Source organism: Halichoerus grypus, chromosome 5, assembly GCF_964656455.1.
Source record: "Halichoerus grypus chromosome 5, mHalGry1.hap1.1, whole genome shotgun sequence".
Taxonomy (NCBI): domain Eukaryota; kingdom Metazoa; phylum Chordata; class Mammalia; order Carnivora; family Phocidae; genus Halichoerus; species Halichoerus grypus.
Genome location: NC_135716.1, coordinates 105589507 through 105607000, shown reverse-complemented (window position 1 = coordinate 105607000; position 17494 = coordinate 105589507). Strand labels below are relative to the sequence as shown.

At 37.1% G+C, this 17494-nt stretch overlaps 1 protein-coding gene across 1 annotated transcript in view; it reads left to right on the top strand.

The window, feature by feature from the left end:
• PLPPR4 (phospholipid phosphatase related 4) overlaps positions 1 to 14170 on the top strand; it is a 41723-nt gene extending 27553 nt beyond the window's left edge. The window contains exons 3-7 of the mRNA XM_036069554.2: positions 2100 to 2229; positions 4393 to 4588; positions 6227 to 6284; positions 7041 to 7214; positions 10262 to 14170. Coding sequence (XP_035925447.1) covers positions 2100 to 2229; positions 4393 to 4588; positions 6227 to 6284; positions 7041 to 7214; positions 10262 to 11587 — 1884 coding nt within the window. The 3' untranslated portion in view covers positions 11588 to 14170. The remainder of the gene's footprint in view (positions 1 to 2099; positions 2230 to 4392; positions 4589 to 6226; positions 6285 to 7040; positions 7215 to 10261) is intronic.
• Positions 14171 to 17494: the final 3324 nt, after the last annotated feature.

Sequence of the window (17494 nt, the reverse complement as noted above, 5' to 3'; positions counted from 1 at the left end):
TATCTATGCAGAATATAGGACCTATTGTGTTTCTGTGTCTAGCTTAAAGTGATAATGTAGGATGATATTTTTCAAGAAGTATAAATAATTAACTCACTGTTCAATGATTTGGAAAAAAAAAACCCACCTTTTGATGATTTCTATACAATTGATCTTCAGGATATTTATCATATATGCCACACGATTTTCACACATGTGTGGTTATTGGTAGAATTCCATTAAGAAAATTATTTTTTTATACAAATTAAGATTCTTTATAATTATACACATACCATAATACCTACAGAATTAAATATAGCAGATTGAACACTCAAAACAGAAGGTCGTAGGCTTACTGTCATTAGTTTAAAAAAAAAAAACTATAATTTTAAATACTTCATAAAACAAATGTTAAGCTAGTGAGAACTGGGAAGTTTCCCTTGGGAAATTTGTTTGAGCCCCTTATCATGACCATGACCTTTAAAGCGGCATCATCACTTGTATCTAAGAAACTGCCAGTATCTCCTGTAATTTGACTCTTCTCAGCTCCACACATTTCTAGAAGTCAATGTCGCATTTCACAATAATCTCTTAAACATGATAATCTTAAATATTTGAAATTTTTTTGCATAAATAAAACTCATAATTTCAAATCCTGCTTCTCTTGTACAGCATAACTAACGGCCTGAATGCCCAGGGTAATTAGCCAATAAGCATCCCACAGTGAAGGTAACAAATGCAAATCCCACAATGCCAACCATTGTGCTAGACAGTGAGAATAAAAGGTAAATAAGAAATGGCTCTTCCCTCAGGGGGTTATAGTCTAGTGAGGGACAAACAAATGAGCAATTGAAGTGTCTTTTAACCAAGCTATGCTAAAAAGGAAGGATGAGGTGCTAAGGAAGCCACAAAGAAGGAGACATAATTCAATTTAGGGTGATGTAGAGTGTTTCAAAGAAAACTTCTTGAAGGAAATGATGCCTAAATGTATTGGGTCCATTTCTTGATGTCCTATGTCTTAGAATCCTACAGCAAATACACTTTTCTTTATCTTAACATCTTCATCTAACATGTTAATCCTTCTGATACTACAGTATGGCTCTCTGTCCATTGTAAACCCTTTTTTTTTTTTTTTGAGAGAGAGAGAGAGAGAGAAGGCGTGGGGTGAGGAGGGTCAGAGAGAGAGGGAGAATCTCCATGCCTAGCGCAGAGCCCCACGTGGAGCCCAGTCTCACGATCCTGAAATCATGACCTGAGCCAAAATCAAGAGTCAGACACTCAACCGAATGAGCCACCTAGACCCCTGTAAATACACTTTCTAATCTTATACGTAAGAAATAGTACCCAGCATTCTTCAACAAAATCGCTACCAGCCACATGTGGCTCTTTCTGTGTTAAGTCTAAATTGATTTAAATTTTAAATACTTAATTAAATACAGTGAAATGAAATAAAAAATTCAGCTCCTCAGTTGTAGTAGCTAAACTTCAAGGCTCAATAGCCACATGTGGGTAGTGGTGACCCTATTGGGCAGGATGGGAAATATTTTTATCATCATAGAAATTTTTATTGGACAGCTTGGCTTTAGATCACACCTTTCTAACCTCATGCATACTCTCCATGGATTGAACTTTCTGTTCAATTCCGAATTGGTTTATTGGGATAATATGCTAGTAAAATTTTCTAATCCTAGCTCTGGTGCTTTCTTTATTCCTCCCCAACCCCCCAGCCATCTTGTTTTTGTGCTTTAAGAGATGAAATGCCAAGACTCTAAGAGTTAGGGCAGAATCAGTCACCGCGCAATTAATCAATAAGGCATCATCCTTGGATGTTATTGAGCAAAGGTCCAAAGACTGAGTGCTGCAACAGCAAGAAAATGTCAGGACGATATCACACCCTTGACCAGTACATAGGCACACAGAAGATTCAACTAGTGCTCTCCACAGTGCTCTGATTGCTTCTTCTCACTGCTCCCTCAACTACTCAAAAGAAATTGCTCACATCTCTAACGCTTTTAAGAAAAATATATCTTTATCTTGTTGAATTGATGATGTGTTAAGAGATAACTTAGAATTCATTTGTACCCATCGAGTCCATTCTGAACAGCATCCTGTCTTTGCAGATTATGGTAGGGGAAGGAATTCTCTACTGTTGCCTGTCCAAAAGAAGAAATGGGGTTGGACTGGAGCCCAACATTAATGCTGGAGGCTGCAATTTCAACTCCTTCCTTAGAAGAGCCGTCAGATTCGTTGGTGGGTGTGGGGAACCACAAAGAAAGGAAATGTTTTTTTTTTTCAAAATAGAAATGTTATATTTAATTACAGATATTAAGTCTTTAAAGCTATAATTTAGATGTATAATTTTGGGTACATGATGAGTTTTACATTATACAAAAAAACTATTAAAACACTAAGACTGGAGCTTTGTATCTGTAATGTGTTATTTACAGTTATAGTCCTTGTTTTGAGAGCTAACATGCCATGCATTTCAGTATATTTTTGTCTTAGCTGTGGTGGAAGCATAAATTTACTTTAAAATGGTTTCTCCGGATGTGTGTTCATTTTTTAAAATGGAGAATAAATGTCAGCAGGCCATTATGAATGGATAACTCTTCAGAAATTAGTTTAGCCACATCAATGATTCCATTTCAGTTCTCCTGGAGTGTTTTCATCCAGAAGTTACTGCACATGGAAATGTCACCATAGAGAACTGAATCATGGCTTTTTCCTTGGTTCTGTCTTCTAACTTTACCTCCTATTTTTTATCTAAACCCTCATCTCTTCTTATTAGCCTGGGACCATCTTAATGTTTGAGTCACAGGCCTCTTTGTTTTTTTAACCGAGCTGAGAAGTCAAAACACAGTATACCACACCAGTATGAATGTTTTACATTCATTCCCAGTAAATCAGTAAAATTACTTCACCTGTAACCTCTCAGCTCTAAAGAATAGGTAATTTTATCTAATATCTAGACAATAATTAAATACAACCTTCTCTCCCACTAGAGGAAAAGTCTGGTCTAAATCATGCCCTAGACTCTGCTCCACTAATCAAGGTACTTGGAGATAGTAAGCCAAGAATAGGCCCCTTAGTGGGGTCACAAATTGAAGCAAAGAAAGAAATCTTCAGGACATATAACAGATCTGAGAGAAAAATTTCGCTAATGTAACAAATGCTTTGGACAAAGGGGCATATAACCTCTGTGAAAAGCTTTGTGCCTGTGAGGATGGTCCATCCTACCCTAGAGAACAGTGTCCCAGAGTCAGCAACCCCATCCTCTGAGGGACTGGAGATTCTCATTTTCCAAAGGTAAAAATGGATGGGCTTCCCCACTGAAGCATACTCTTCTCCAAGACCTTGCATGCTGCTAGGAATTAGAATGTAGAAAGAAAGGTCCTATGTCTTGAATCCCAGGTGATCAGGTGGAGAAGGAATTGGGAGAATCGTTGCTAGGTGGGGATAAGCAGAAAAGGAAAGTGGAAAGCAGGGTAACAGGCAGGCCGGCGACCATGGTCTGGAGGAGTTTATTGAAGAATTATCCAGCTGCCTCTTGTATTGATTTCTATGAGCACATCATGAATCAAAATCCAGACTATCAAGTCAGAGTGAATCCAGGGTGTCGAGACAATGTAGAGGAAGCTGGCGAGTTCAGATCATGTGTATGTGAGCAGAGCTAGATTCCCACGCAAGGGACTTGGAGCAGGAATGGAGTTCCAGTGAACAAGTCTGAATCAGTTTGTGAGTTTCTGGTTTGAGGCTGGCCCCAGAAGACAAAAGAAAGAATTTGGACAGGGAAATACAAGAACATCATCTCTGAATTCCAAATATGCAGGAAGTCTCCCACAGCCCTGTACCCAAGATATGATTATTATTTCCTTGACAGGGCCCGCCTGCCTTCTTCTCTGTTTTAATTAGCATTCCCTGTATGACTACAGCTTGTGGGGAGTTGGAACCAGTTCCGTAGAGCTTGGCAACTGTGGCTGGAGTTAAGGAGTACTGGGGAGAGGGAACCCTGGAAGCTCAAACATGCTAAGCAATTTTAAATTATTTTGAATTTTGCTTCATTGCGCATATTTAATCCTCCTCAAATCACACAGTTGGTCATCTTCACATGTCTCAGGTGTCTGACAAGTGACCTATGGTAATAATATTAAGAATGGGTCCTATTTAACCAAACTGACAAAAAATACCCCAAATGACTACCTTGGATATACTCGTTGCCCTTATTTTGGAATTAAGTATCTGGTTTAAAGGTTTAGGAATTTTCTATCCTTATTTTCTCTAAATAAACTCAGAGAAAACAATCACGACAGATTTGCAGGTCATCACATTAACGTGTAATAAACATGGTTGATGATGGCACAATGTCGACATTAAGAACTAACTTGATAACAATTTCTTTCCCTTTGCGTATAGGTGTTCATGTGTTTGGACTGTGCTCCACAGCTCTCATTACAGATATCATACAGCTCTCCACAGGGTATCAGGCACCATACTTTCTGACCGTGTGCAAGCCAAACTACACCTCTCTGAATGTGTCTTGCAAAGAAAATTCCTACATTGTAGAAGATATTTGCTCAGGATCTGACCTTACGGTTATCAACAGTGGCAGGTCAGAAATTGAGATTTTAAACCTTCCCCTGTCAGTGTTTTCATTGTTCATGAATAGCATGGGGTATCATTTTAGACATACATTTTTTGGTCGTAATGATTTTGGTTTTATTTTTCTTTTCTTTATTTTCAATCCAGTGATTTCTTTAGTGGTTACACCATAGAAACTCTTTGGTGGCTCATTCCAAATCCTTCTGTCTCACAAATTTCAGCCTCACATTCTTGCCACTAATCTTCATATCACCAAATCCTATTCATGTTTTGCGATCTACCTTAGACCTCATTATGGTTTTAGGTTATCACAATTGGTTCGATTTAGGAAGTTTATAAATAATCATGAATTACAGTCAATATGTGTCCTGTATTGCTTAAGTGGAAGATTAAATATTTATATTTACATCTCCATTGTATGTTGTATTTTTAAAAAATCATGTGAATCTTCCTTTTGGTAGAGTTTTATACGTGCATCTTCTTTGTATAAACCCAGTAGATCAGTATAGCTTCTAACCTTGCATTTTAGAAAATAAAAGACAGAAAAACTCAAGAAAATACCAATACATTAAGTTTTTTTCAATCAATAAAGTAAAAATGAAATTTTTTGGTAAGAGATAATGTTTTGGAAATTCAAAAGAAATAAATTATAAAGGACAAAGGGCAATAAGTGATTGCTATAAGAATTGCATTTATCATCCAGTGAATTCTCAAGATCAATTTAAGAGTTGAAAATACGTTAATAAGTGCCCTTGAAGAAGCAGAACCTGATATTATGTAATTATACACATTCAAGTTCTCATGGTCCATTCAATAATTTTGATGCTACATTTAAGACCTATGTCCTCTATTCTTTCTCAATCTTTTTACATATCTTGTCTGTGTTAAATGGTAATCCTTTTTATTGGGTGCCAAATAATCAGGAGGACATTAATATAACTGAATTTTATCTTTTTAAGTTTTTTTATCCATTAAAAGAAATCTCTATTTTTCTTCCTTCACCTGTCCTTTTCAGTGTTTCTCCCATGTCCTGTGTTCCACCTCTCTCCCAGCTTTCTTCTTAAATTATTTAACTAAATAAGATGCTCTGTGATTCTCAAGACGATAATTACATTAAAGTGGAATATACAGAGAAACATTTTGTTAAAATTGGACTTCTTATGTTTTCTAAAGTGTAAAAATTACATTGAGACTCATGCTGTGAGAAAATAATTTTGTCTTTTCAAGTTTTATATAAATGCAACCATATATTTAGGAGCATAGGAAAAGTTTCAAGGCTTTAAAATCCTAGGTTTTATGGACTTTGACTTTAAGCTGACATAATTTGAATACCAAAGAACAATTACAATGTTTTCCAATCCACTTCTATTTTCAACCATCATTCCAATGGTGTAACAAAGTGATCCCCTCCAAAGCCAGCACTTTCTATTGGAAAGCTCATTACTACTATTCTTTAATTCTAATAGTGATTAGCAGTATTTATTTTATCACTCCAGATCTTTCCCCAGAAAACTAAAGAGAAATTAAAGTTATCACTTATTACCTCGAGGCTTTTAAGTTGAACATTTTAACCACCCAGCGTTCTTGAGATGATTGTTAGCAGTGGATCTGAAATAGAAGGCATCATTTGACTGTCTTCTTTTGGCAGAAAATCATTTCCTTCTCAACATGCGACCCTGGCTGCCTTCGCGGCTGTGTACGTTTCGGTAAGTCTCTGACTCTTTTTCATCAGTCTGTGTCCTAGAAAACGAGTGTCATCTCCAAGTGACTAATTAGATGATATAGCCGTGTAATAACAGAACAGTGAACTTGAGCACAGCAGTCCTTCAACACAATTGCATCAAAAGCAGAAATTCGATCATACTGTACACAACAGTACAGTAAAAGAAATTTTCTACACAGTCAGAATATTTATTCAGCCTGGTATCCCTTCAGTGTAATATATCTCATGGCAAGGTCTTGTGAACTATGTGAACGTTATAAATTCTCAAACTGAAAGAATTGCGTTAAGCACACACATACACACACACACACATATGTGCTTTACTTTCAGCATTTATGTAACAGTGAGTTCAAAGTCAGTGTAAACTTGATGAGTGATATACAGTGAATCCTCATAGTATCTGATTAATACAATAGTCTATCAGGTCTTATGTGAGAAAAGCTGACAGCAATTATGTGACAAGTAACATGGAAACTGAATAGTTATCTGGCCAATTCTACTGCTTCAATTTATCTTTCAAGATTTCATGTAATTAAATGAGATCTTTTTTTTATTTGATGAGTTTTGCTATGTACTTCTTCTTTTTCAGGTATAGAATATAGCCATAGCAGGGGGAATGGAGCATTAAAGTTGATGTCAAGTGTACGAATTAGACTTTGAGTCTAACTTTTTATATGATTATAATTGAATAGTAAAATGACCTTTCTAACATACTTACCAGATTGCTTTCACTTTTCAGATGTACTTCAATTCCACATTAACAGATTCCTCTAAGCTTCTCAAACCTCTCTTGGTCTTCACCTTTATCATCTGTGGGATCATCTGTGGGCTCACGCGGATAACTCAGTATAAGAACCACCCAGTTGATGTCTACTGTGGCTTTTTAATAGGAGGAGGAATTGCTCTGTACTTGGTAAATAATTTACTATTCTCATTTGATAAACCACAGTTTAAATGGAAAATGTGCATAGAACATTTTTGCACTGTAATAATTTACTTGCAATGTAGCTTATATTCGTGAGAAAATCTCTGAGTGCATCTCCATCCTAAGCCAAAACACATTTCCCACTTTTAGCAAAATAATATTTTAAACCCTTACCATGGACCAGCAACTGCAACTTTAAGATTATTGCATTTTATCCTCATACACACACACACACACACACACACACACCAGAAAGAGTCGGGGACTATTTTTGCTAGTATAATTTTACAGATGAGGAAAGTGAGTATTAGTGAAAGTAAGGTTCATGACAGTAAAGGTTTGGTGGAAGTTTATAGAATATGCCCAGCAACACAAATGTAGCACCTGGATATATTAGCACCAACTAATACTGAATTCTTTAACAGTACTCTATTTTCAAGCCCAGTCTTCCTTCAGTGAATATATTCTCCGCAGAAGGAAATTGAGATTGTCCATTTCATGCATTCATTCATTCACTCATTCAATATCTGATCTGTGCCAGGTACTAGACTGAGCATCCATACAGTGAGAAATAAGACCCAGCCTTAAAGAGTTTTCAGTGTAAAGACTAATAAGAATATAGATAGTTGCAGGATGTTAAATGGTATATTAGGGTGTGAACAAAATGCTTTGGGAATAGCACACTGAAGAAGGAAGTTAGAGAAGGCTTCACAGAAGTGATGTGGTTTTTAAGAAATCAGAAATTTTTTTCTTAGGGTAAGGAAAGGAGGAAGGACATCCAAGCAAAGAAATCGCACAGGCACAAAAATGGATGTATGAAAGAGCAAGTATAAGTGGAAGGTGAGGGAACAGAAGGAATGAGAGGTAACGGCCAGGTTTCTAGCTTGGAAGGCAGGGCAGATGGTGACTTCATTAGCAGACCAGGAACAGGATGGAGGAAGCAAGTTGGTGGAGGAAAAGGGTTTGATGAGCTCAATTTAAGGATCAATAGGCAGTTGAAGAGTTGCATCTGGAGCTCAAAAGGGCAATCTGTAGTGGAGAAATAGATTTGGAAGTCATGGACAGTATTGGTGGAAGTACCATTATGGTTACGGAGTTATATGAAATTGCCAGGTCATAAGAATGAAAGGAACCCAGGCCACACCCACATACCAGCAGCATGCAGAGAAACAGGCAGTCACCAAGGAAACTGAGAGAAACTGACAGAGAAATGAAAATCATCTATCACAGCAGTTCAATCATGGGATCTTGATGCCCTTGTTTGTGGAAGGTGTTACAAGACAATGATGACAAAAAGTTGTAAAAGCCCTGAAGCAAGCGGTGATTTATTTTTCACTTTTATAAACTAGCATGGTCAGGACTGTCACTTTAAATCTCCTGCTTACGCGTGTGCTTTCTTCAGTGGAGGAGAAAGTGATCAAAGTACAGTTAGCAGGCCAGGAACTGGGCATAAGCTTGGGTTTCCCATGAGAGTGTTGACTGGCAATGTGTCTTACAGAATAGGCAAGGAAGACTGAGAACTGCCTCTCTCAAGTTCATGCATTGTCTTTGTGTGGGTGTGATTTCATGGTGTCCTGAAATTAGCCTGGGCTCCATAGTCCGAAGGATTTGGGCTTGAATCTCAAGTATCTTACATTTGGCCAAGTTACATAATCTCTCAGAAGCCTGTTTCTTCACTTATTACATGAGAATAATAACTGGCTATTTCATATCACACCAAGGATGAAGCAACTATATTTATTGAGCACAGTGTTGGGCACTGCATGTTGAACAATATGGCAGAGTTTACTTACAGTCTAATGGACGATTTTCCCAAACTTACACCTTTAAATACAATCATTAATAGAGCATTAGGTAGGGACTGCTCATCCTGAGAACTCTGGCAGTGAGAGCAGAGATAGATACTATTTAGAAGAAAATTTGAACCAAGAATTAAAATAGTCAGAGAGGCAGAAGCTGGACTTATTTCATTTCTGTTTGCACTCTATGCCTGAAATTGGAAATTCATCAGTTCTAAGCCAATGCTATTGTAAATTGTTAAGCACTCTATAAAATGTTAAATCCATGGGATTCTTTTGGTTTGATTTGAAAAGTGGCTACCATCTATGGAAATTAGCTCCCAAATAGGTATCTGTTGCTTTCTCTTATCTCTAAACTAAGCATCTCAGAAGATGAAAATCCAACAGGGATTTGGTCATCCATGTGTAAAAATTGTAAAAATTCTGAATCCAAACTTTACCTTATCCAAATTTTTATCCCCCAAATCTAAAATAACAAAAAATTGGTAGGTTGAGTATAAAGACAAGATTAAATAAAATTTAGCTCAAATTTAGTGTACTAGCACTGAATTGATCAAATATTACTTCCAAACTTAAGACCAAGTTAAAGGAAAGAATGTGGGTGCTCCAAACTAGTGATGATGGTCAACCTCTCTTTTGAGAATTCTCTGTACAATGCTGAACACACAGGGCTGTGCTCGATCTGAGTTGTAACAACATTCGTCTCTGACCTCACTGCAAAACCTGATAGCATGCTTTATGAATGATTCGTTGTTTTATATTTTTCACACCTCCCCTGCTTTCCATCAGAAGGTGTGATTAAAAATGGAAGGTAAAATAAATCAGTTAAGCTATTCAAGGTGTCATTCAACAAGAGGTTCCTAAATCCAGGAAAATGAATTGCTTTGAAAAGCAGAAGAATGACCTTATTTCTCTCATTGTCTGTCTTTTCTTCTCAAAACATACAGAGGATAAGATTCACAAAAACACTCAGTAGGATGGAGAAAGGAGAGAAAATCCAACGAACAAAAAATGACGGGCTCCTGATTTCTAAACAGATAGTTTGGTGATTTATGATATAACTCATAAATGATTTCCTGAGTAGTTATAGTTTGGGTTTTTTATTATTTGTATTAGTCAATGGTGTATAGAGAGCACATACCTTATTTATTATATGCTTCAGTGGGTCCTCTAGGACAAATTCTTAGTAACCGTGTCTTCCAGTGCATGCTGTTCATTGTTTCTCTTCAATACTAGGGCCTGTATGCTGTGGGGAATTTCCTGCCTAGCGAAGAGAGTATGTTTCAGCACAGAGATGCCCTCAGATCTCTGACAGACCTCAACCAAGACCCCAGCCGAGTTTTAGCCGCTAAAAATGGCAGCAGCAGCGATGGAATTGCTCACACAGAAGGCATCCTCAACCGAAACCACAGAGATGCTAGCTCATTGACAAACCTCAAAAGGGCAAATGCCGACGTAGAAATCATCACTCCACGGAGCCCCATGGGGAAGGAGAACATGGTTACCTTTAGCAATACCCTGCCTAGAGCCAACACCCCATCTGTAGAAGACCCTGTCAGAAGAAATGCCTCCATTCATGCCTCTATGGATTCTGCTCGATCAAAGCAGCTTCTCACCCAGTGGAAGAATAAAAATGAAAGTCGGAAGTTGTCCCTGCAAGTTATAGAGACTGAGCCTGGACAGTCCCCACCTAGATCCATAGAAATGAGGTCAAGTTCAGAGCCCTCCAGGGTGGGGGTGAATGGAGACCACCATGCTCCCAGCAATCAGTACCTCAAGGTCCAGCCTGGCACTGTTCCCGGGTGTAACAATAGCATGCCTGGGGGACCCAGAGTGTCCATTCAGTCACGCCCTGGATCCTCACAGTTAGTGCACATCCCTGAGGAGACCCAGGAAAACATAAGCACCTCCCCCAAAAGCAGCTCTGCTCGAGCCAAGTGGTTGAAAGCTGCCGAGAAGACTGTGGCCTGTAATAGAAGCAACAGTCAGCCCCGAATCATGCAAGTAATCGCTATGTCCAAGCAGCAGGGCGTCCTCCAAAGCAGCCCCAAGAACACCGAAGGCAGCACGGTCTCCTGCACTGGCTCCATCCGCTACAAAACCTTGACAGACCACGAACCCAGTGGGATCGTAAGGGTTGAGGCTCACCCAGAGAACAACAGGCCCATCATTCAGATCCCGTCCACCGAGGGTGAAGGTAGTGGCTCCTGGAAATGGAAAGCCCCTGAAAAGGGCAGCCTTCGCCAAACTTATGAGCTCAATGATCTCAACAGGGACTCAGAAAGCTGTGAGTCCCTGAAAGACAGTTTTGGCTCTGGAGACCGCAAGAGAAGCAACATAGATAACAATGAGCATCACCACCATGGAATCACCACCATCCGGGTCACCCCAGTAGAGGGCAGCGAAATTGGTTCAGAGACGCTGTCCATTTCTTCCTCCCGCGACTCTACCCTGCGGAGAAAGGGCAACATCATCTTAATCCCTGAAAGAAGTAACAGCCCTGAGAACACTAGAAATATCTTCTACAAGGGAACCTCCCCAACACGGGCTTACAAAGATTGAGTGATGGAATTCAGTCACTTGAGTGAACCCCAGAAGACCGCGTGTTGATTCTATCTGTGCTCTGTTCCAGCGGATTGAGAAGCCTTCTCATCAAACTGGGTCATCTACCATCAGCCCGGAGCTCAATGACTCTTGAGAACTACTACACTCAAGCTTGTAGATTTCACATCAAGGGGAGGGAAAAGCACAATGAAAGAACCTAATTAATGTGATAATGTGAAGAATCTTAAGACCTATCTTCAAACTCAAAAGGTTTGCAGAAGGCAGTATCAGAAGAAAGTGGTTTCCTTCTGTGTATACTATTTTACTTCCTGAATGTGCCAACTTTAGGGATTTTTCTTTATAATTAGCTGTGGGAATCCAGAACCCATGTTTCCCTACAGCAGAGGCCATGCAGTATTATATATTCATTTTGCAGAATCTGCACCTAAAGCTCAGTAAGGGTGGTGCTGATTATTATAGTACATATACCATGTAAACTCTCAAATTCTATTTAGCTGTGAAATAGTGGTGTGCAATTCCTTGTCAAAGAAATGCTACTGTATTAAGAAGATGCTGGCTGCTTTGTGTTAGAATAGGACACCCCGCAGCTTCTCTGTAGTGGCTCTGTCACAGTCAAAAAAAAACGAAAAGGTTTTGTGCATTTCTTCAAAATTATGCTTTCTTCGACAACAAAAATTGTGTAGGAATATTTTCAGTGAGAGGGAGTAACTAGTACTTTTCTACATAGGTTTTTTTTTTTTTTTTTGCTGCTTACTTTTTAAGTATAGGTACTATTACTGATTCTGTTTTTTAGTGAGTAAATTTGCATAATTTTAAAAATACATCTTTTTAGAGTCTTTTGAAATTGTTGTGATCATATTTTGCATTTTATGGCTCCTCCTTTATTTATGAATTAAAATATTTTTTTGATGTTATGGATATGTTTTTCTATTTTTAAAGCAAGAATAACAGCTGACATTCCTTGAGCAAAATATATCGCTGTGAATTTATAAACAACTAATCTGAACCAACACTTGACATTGTGGGTTACATTGCCAGCAATATTGGTTGAGTCTACCCTTGGATGTCTCCAACCAGCTGGCTTTGGTTGCTATCTTAACAAGTAATCCAAAAACTTCATTTTGTTCCAGATTATTAATTTTTGATATCCTAACAACCAGTAAATTAGAGCAATAGGAGTTGGGTTTTACCTTCTTCCCTCAGATATTTTTGTTAACTGGACATCAACAGGAAGAATCTGGAAAAAAAATGCAAATTGATAAGTGAAAATATCTCACAGTATAAATTAAGAATGTATTTCTTCAAAATCTCTAAATAGGCACCATTTTGTGCTTAATATGCAAACAACAGTTTTGCTACCTATCCTGAATAAAGCCTTCAGCCTAAATCAAAGGAAACCAATACTATCAATGAGAAGAAGATAAAACCAGAACATTTGGAGGTGTTTTTCAACTTAAAAATTTAAGTATGGAGAAATAACTTCGTTCTTAGAACTTAGTATCAAACCTTTTTTACACCATTTCTTAAAGAATTCTAATATACACTCAATGATTGCCAAGGGGATAGAAGGTAACAACAAAGCTGGTTGATCTGATCTGTTTCGTTTTCCATGAGAACAGAAGGAGTTGTTTAGAGATAAAGACTATCATATCATTATCAACTTCTACAGGAAAAGGGCAAAGCTTTCTAGAGTCACCAACCTCCTAAAAGCATAAAAGCATTAGGGATTTAGCTGAAACCAGCAGAATTGAAAACTCTGGCAATAAAATATGATTCAACTATATCCCTTCTGGCAATTTCCTTCTCAGAGAGGGGAGTGGGAGTAAAACATTGCCTTCCCCACCTCTCGCCACTACCACCATCACCACACTCCTACTGGCTTCTGCCATTTCATAGCGAGAAAGGTGGACTGGTTTTAGAACTCTGAAGAAAAAAAAAAGCTGCAGCATTTCAGGTGCAGTAAGATGTTTCCTAATCTTTCCTATTTCTTAACAAAAGATTTTAAAGTACTTCTCTAGTCATTGAGGGTTTTTTTTTTTCTTTACATAAATATTGATATATTCTTTTTCTACTCAAAGTGCCAAAGGCTACAGTTTTTAATGACTGAACCAATTGTACCACATTGTTAAGGAAATATAATGATAGTCGCTAAAACTCAGACCTCTGCATGTATATTTGATAATACATCTTTTGTAAAAAAAAAAATTACAAAAAAATATTTGTTTACATTCCACTGGTACCTTAATTTAAAATAAATGAGACTAACAGGTGGTATCTCTTCTTAGTGTTCTATTTATCTGATTTGCTAATGAGAGCACTTCTTCCTTTGTTAGGCTGTGCTTTACTGAGAAAACCAAGTATTGAATAAAGAGAGTAATTATCTTTTTAAAGTAAATAAAATTATGAAAATATATATAATATATATAAAGTATTGTGTTTAATAAAATGTTATGCAATGTTTTCCAAACTGATAAAGTTTGTAAAGTGCTATAATGTATTTTGTTAAGTACAGATTAAAGCTATTGTGTGAGTATATTGTGCTAACATCATAGAAATAAAGATTAGATTTCTTCATCAAAACTGGAACATCTTGGTTTTTTACTTCAGAGTACGAATGGATAATAACTTGGCTTATAGGAAAACAGCTGAAGAAACAAGAAGGAATCAGAGCTGATTATATTCATAACTGTTTAGAAGAAAGAGTGTTGCACTCACAAAGAAAAGTTTGTCAAACTATGCCATAATGTTCCCACGTCACTTAGAATTCTGATTTTATGCTTATCACAGGAGCTCTTTTAGATCTACTTAGACATAGATTTCTCATGTATCAATGTTATAAAGTGTAAAAATGAAAATATGTCAGGTCCAATTGCTCTGAATCCATTTTTGACTAAAAGTAGTTGATGGGCCTCTTTTCCCCAATATTATTGCCCTCTGTGGCAGCCTGTCTTTAAAAGAATGCTCTACTATTAACTCCAAGGATTGTTTTCCAAGCCATTAGCATCTGTTATATGAATTTTGCGGCTGATACTCTGTATGTCTCACTAGAAGGTACTAACACAAGTTTTTAGACCTCGACCAGGAATTATGCTTTACTCTAATGATCCTGAAGTGGCGCACTTACTGAAACATGAAGTTACAGTTATCCAGGAATGCCATCAAGTTCATGCATACCAGGCAACTATATCAAGATTGCCACCTGGCCAACAACCACGGTACAATGCTGCTCATTATAGAAAACACGTTGATTTTAGAGATGTTAACATATGAATAATGATGTGTATCTTATCATGGCTGAAATACAATATTAAGACTCTCTAGGTCTTGATTTTTCATCTCTAAAATGGGGATGTTCAGCTCTATTATCCTTTCTAAAAGATATCCTAAAGTCTTTTCTAAATTTCTATAGATAATTATTAAGTATTTTATCCGGAGAGCAAAAACTAATGTCAGGAGAATAGGAAATAGCTTGCTGGCCTAACATGACTAACTAATGAGTAATTGTCATCTTTGATCATACAGCGGATATAAGCAAGACAATGGGGTTACGAAGAGTCTACATCAACCATATCATTACATGATATGTCAAAATAGGTGATTGGTATGCAAGTAACCCTGATCCTAGTAGCTTTCTCATCAGGTATCAGGTGAGTGCATTCTGGATCATATACACAAGAAGCTATCATTAGAGGATCATATCATTTCTGTCTTTTACAGGTCAAGTCTTTACTGAATACCTGCGGGTCATTTCTACTATAGCTCAAAGGGAATTGAAAATTTAAGCGTGGTTCAGAGAGTAATTTAATTAAAATAATATAACTGAAGGAAATCAAAAGGAATTGAAGTGGTTTCCTCTAAAAGGAAAATGGATAAAAGTCTGTTTGTGACTGGACATTTCATTTCCTCTGTTTATTGAATGTGTCTCCTGCCTTTAATCTGTAGAAAACTTCTAAAATGTCCTAAGATCAAATGTTCCAGTTTGAAGAAAATATAGTTTTAAGTAATAGTATATGATATTACAGGTAAGATCCAATTATGGGAAATCCCCAGTGACCACACTTTCTAAGTGCAAAAGAATATCTAGATGAGTCCTCTGATACAGAAATGACTTTTATTTCACTGTCCCTACCATTGTTAGTCAATGAAAGCTCCTAATTGTTTGTGATTGTGTGCTGTAGTCGATAATAATGAGGGTTGCTGGAGTTGAGGGGGTGGGAGGGAGGGGGTGGCTGGGTGATAGACATTGGGGAGAGTATATGCTACAGCGAGTGCTGTGAATTGTTTAAGACTGATGAATCACAGACCTGTGCTCCTGAAACAAATAATACATTATATGTTGATTAATAATAATAATAATAATAATAATGAGAGCAAACTGAGCACATCTATTGTTCTACCACTAATTCTATTTTATGAATTTGTTTAATGCCCATTTTATCTCCTTGACTCCCCCTACCTTAAGATTCTCAGTCATTGCCTTTGAGGAAAATCCATCTAAACTTTAATGTTAACTTTACAAAATAGTACAACTGACAAGTGGGAAATGGGTTTGAAAAAAAGTATGAGAATGGTATTCCCTTAAAATCTCTTTTTTTTCCTTAATCGCTTCAGGACACTTTGTAACCAGGTACCGCCTTTTAGAAAAAAAGCTAGATATTCTCTATACTAGAAACTCTTTCTTCCCCCCATGTTATGGTTTATACCTTCCAACCTGAGATGTCCTTCTGAGAAAAGGTACATTATCTTTGTGTACTAGGAAAATCTAATTCACTCCACTCCCAGCTCAATCTTTCCCATTCTACATCTAATTTAAATAATGACAGATATTTCCAGAGGCATAAAAAGAAGTATTTTAGAAAACTAACTCAAAGTGGGTTAAAGACTTAAATGTGAATATAAAACCATAAAACTTCTGATAAAAAAAATACAGGAGGAAATCTTCAGAACCTAGGACTAGGACGAGCTACTAGTCCTTGGTTAGGTATGTGGTTTGCAAATATTTCTTCCAGCCTGTAGTCTATCCTCTCATCCTTTTAACAAGGTCTTTCAAAGAGCAAATGTTTTACATTTTAATGAGGTCCAATGTGTCCTCTCCCTTTGGCCATGTTTTTAAAGTCAAATCTGAGATATAGAAAAAAATCCTCAGAACTCAACAATAAAATGACAATAAATGCAATAAATATTAAACAACAGTAAAATAACAATAACACAGTAAATATTAAGACTAAAAGAGTAAAACAGTAAAATAAGAAATGAACAAAGGTATGAAGGGACATTTTACCAAAGAGGATATAGAGAGAGCAAATAAGAACATGATTAGGTGTTCAACATCATTAGCCATTTAGGAAATAGAAATTAAAACTGCAATGAGATATTGTTATACACATATAAGAATGACTAAAATAAAAAATGGTAATAATACCAAATGCTGACAAGAATGTGGAGGAATTGGATCATTTATCCATTACTAGTGAGAATGCAAAATGGTATAACCACTCTGGAAACAATTTGTCAATTTCTTTTTTTTTTTTTAAGATTTTATTTATTTATTTGACAGAGAGATACACAGCGAGAAAGGGAACACAAGCAGGGGGAGTGGGAGAGGGAGAAGCAGGCTTCCTGCTGAGCAAGAAGCCCAATGCGGGGCTCGATCCCAGGGCCCCGGGATCATGATTAATGACTGAGCCATCCAGGCGCCCCAACAATTTGTCAATTTCTTTAAAAAAACAAAACTAAATATACCCTTATATGACCTAGGAACTACATTTGGGGGCATTTTCCCACAGAAATAAAAACTTATGTCCACACCCAAAATATGGTACTTACATATTCATCTCAGTTTTATGACTGATAGCCCCAATCCCAGATGTTCTTCCATGAGTGAATGGCTAACAAACCATGGAA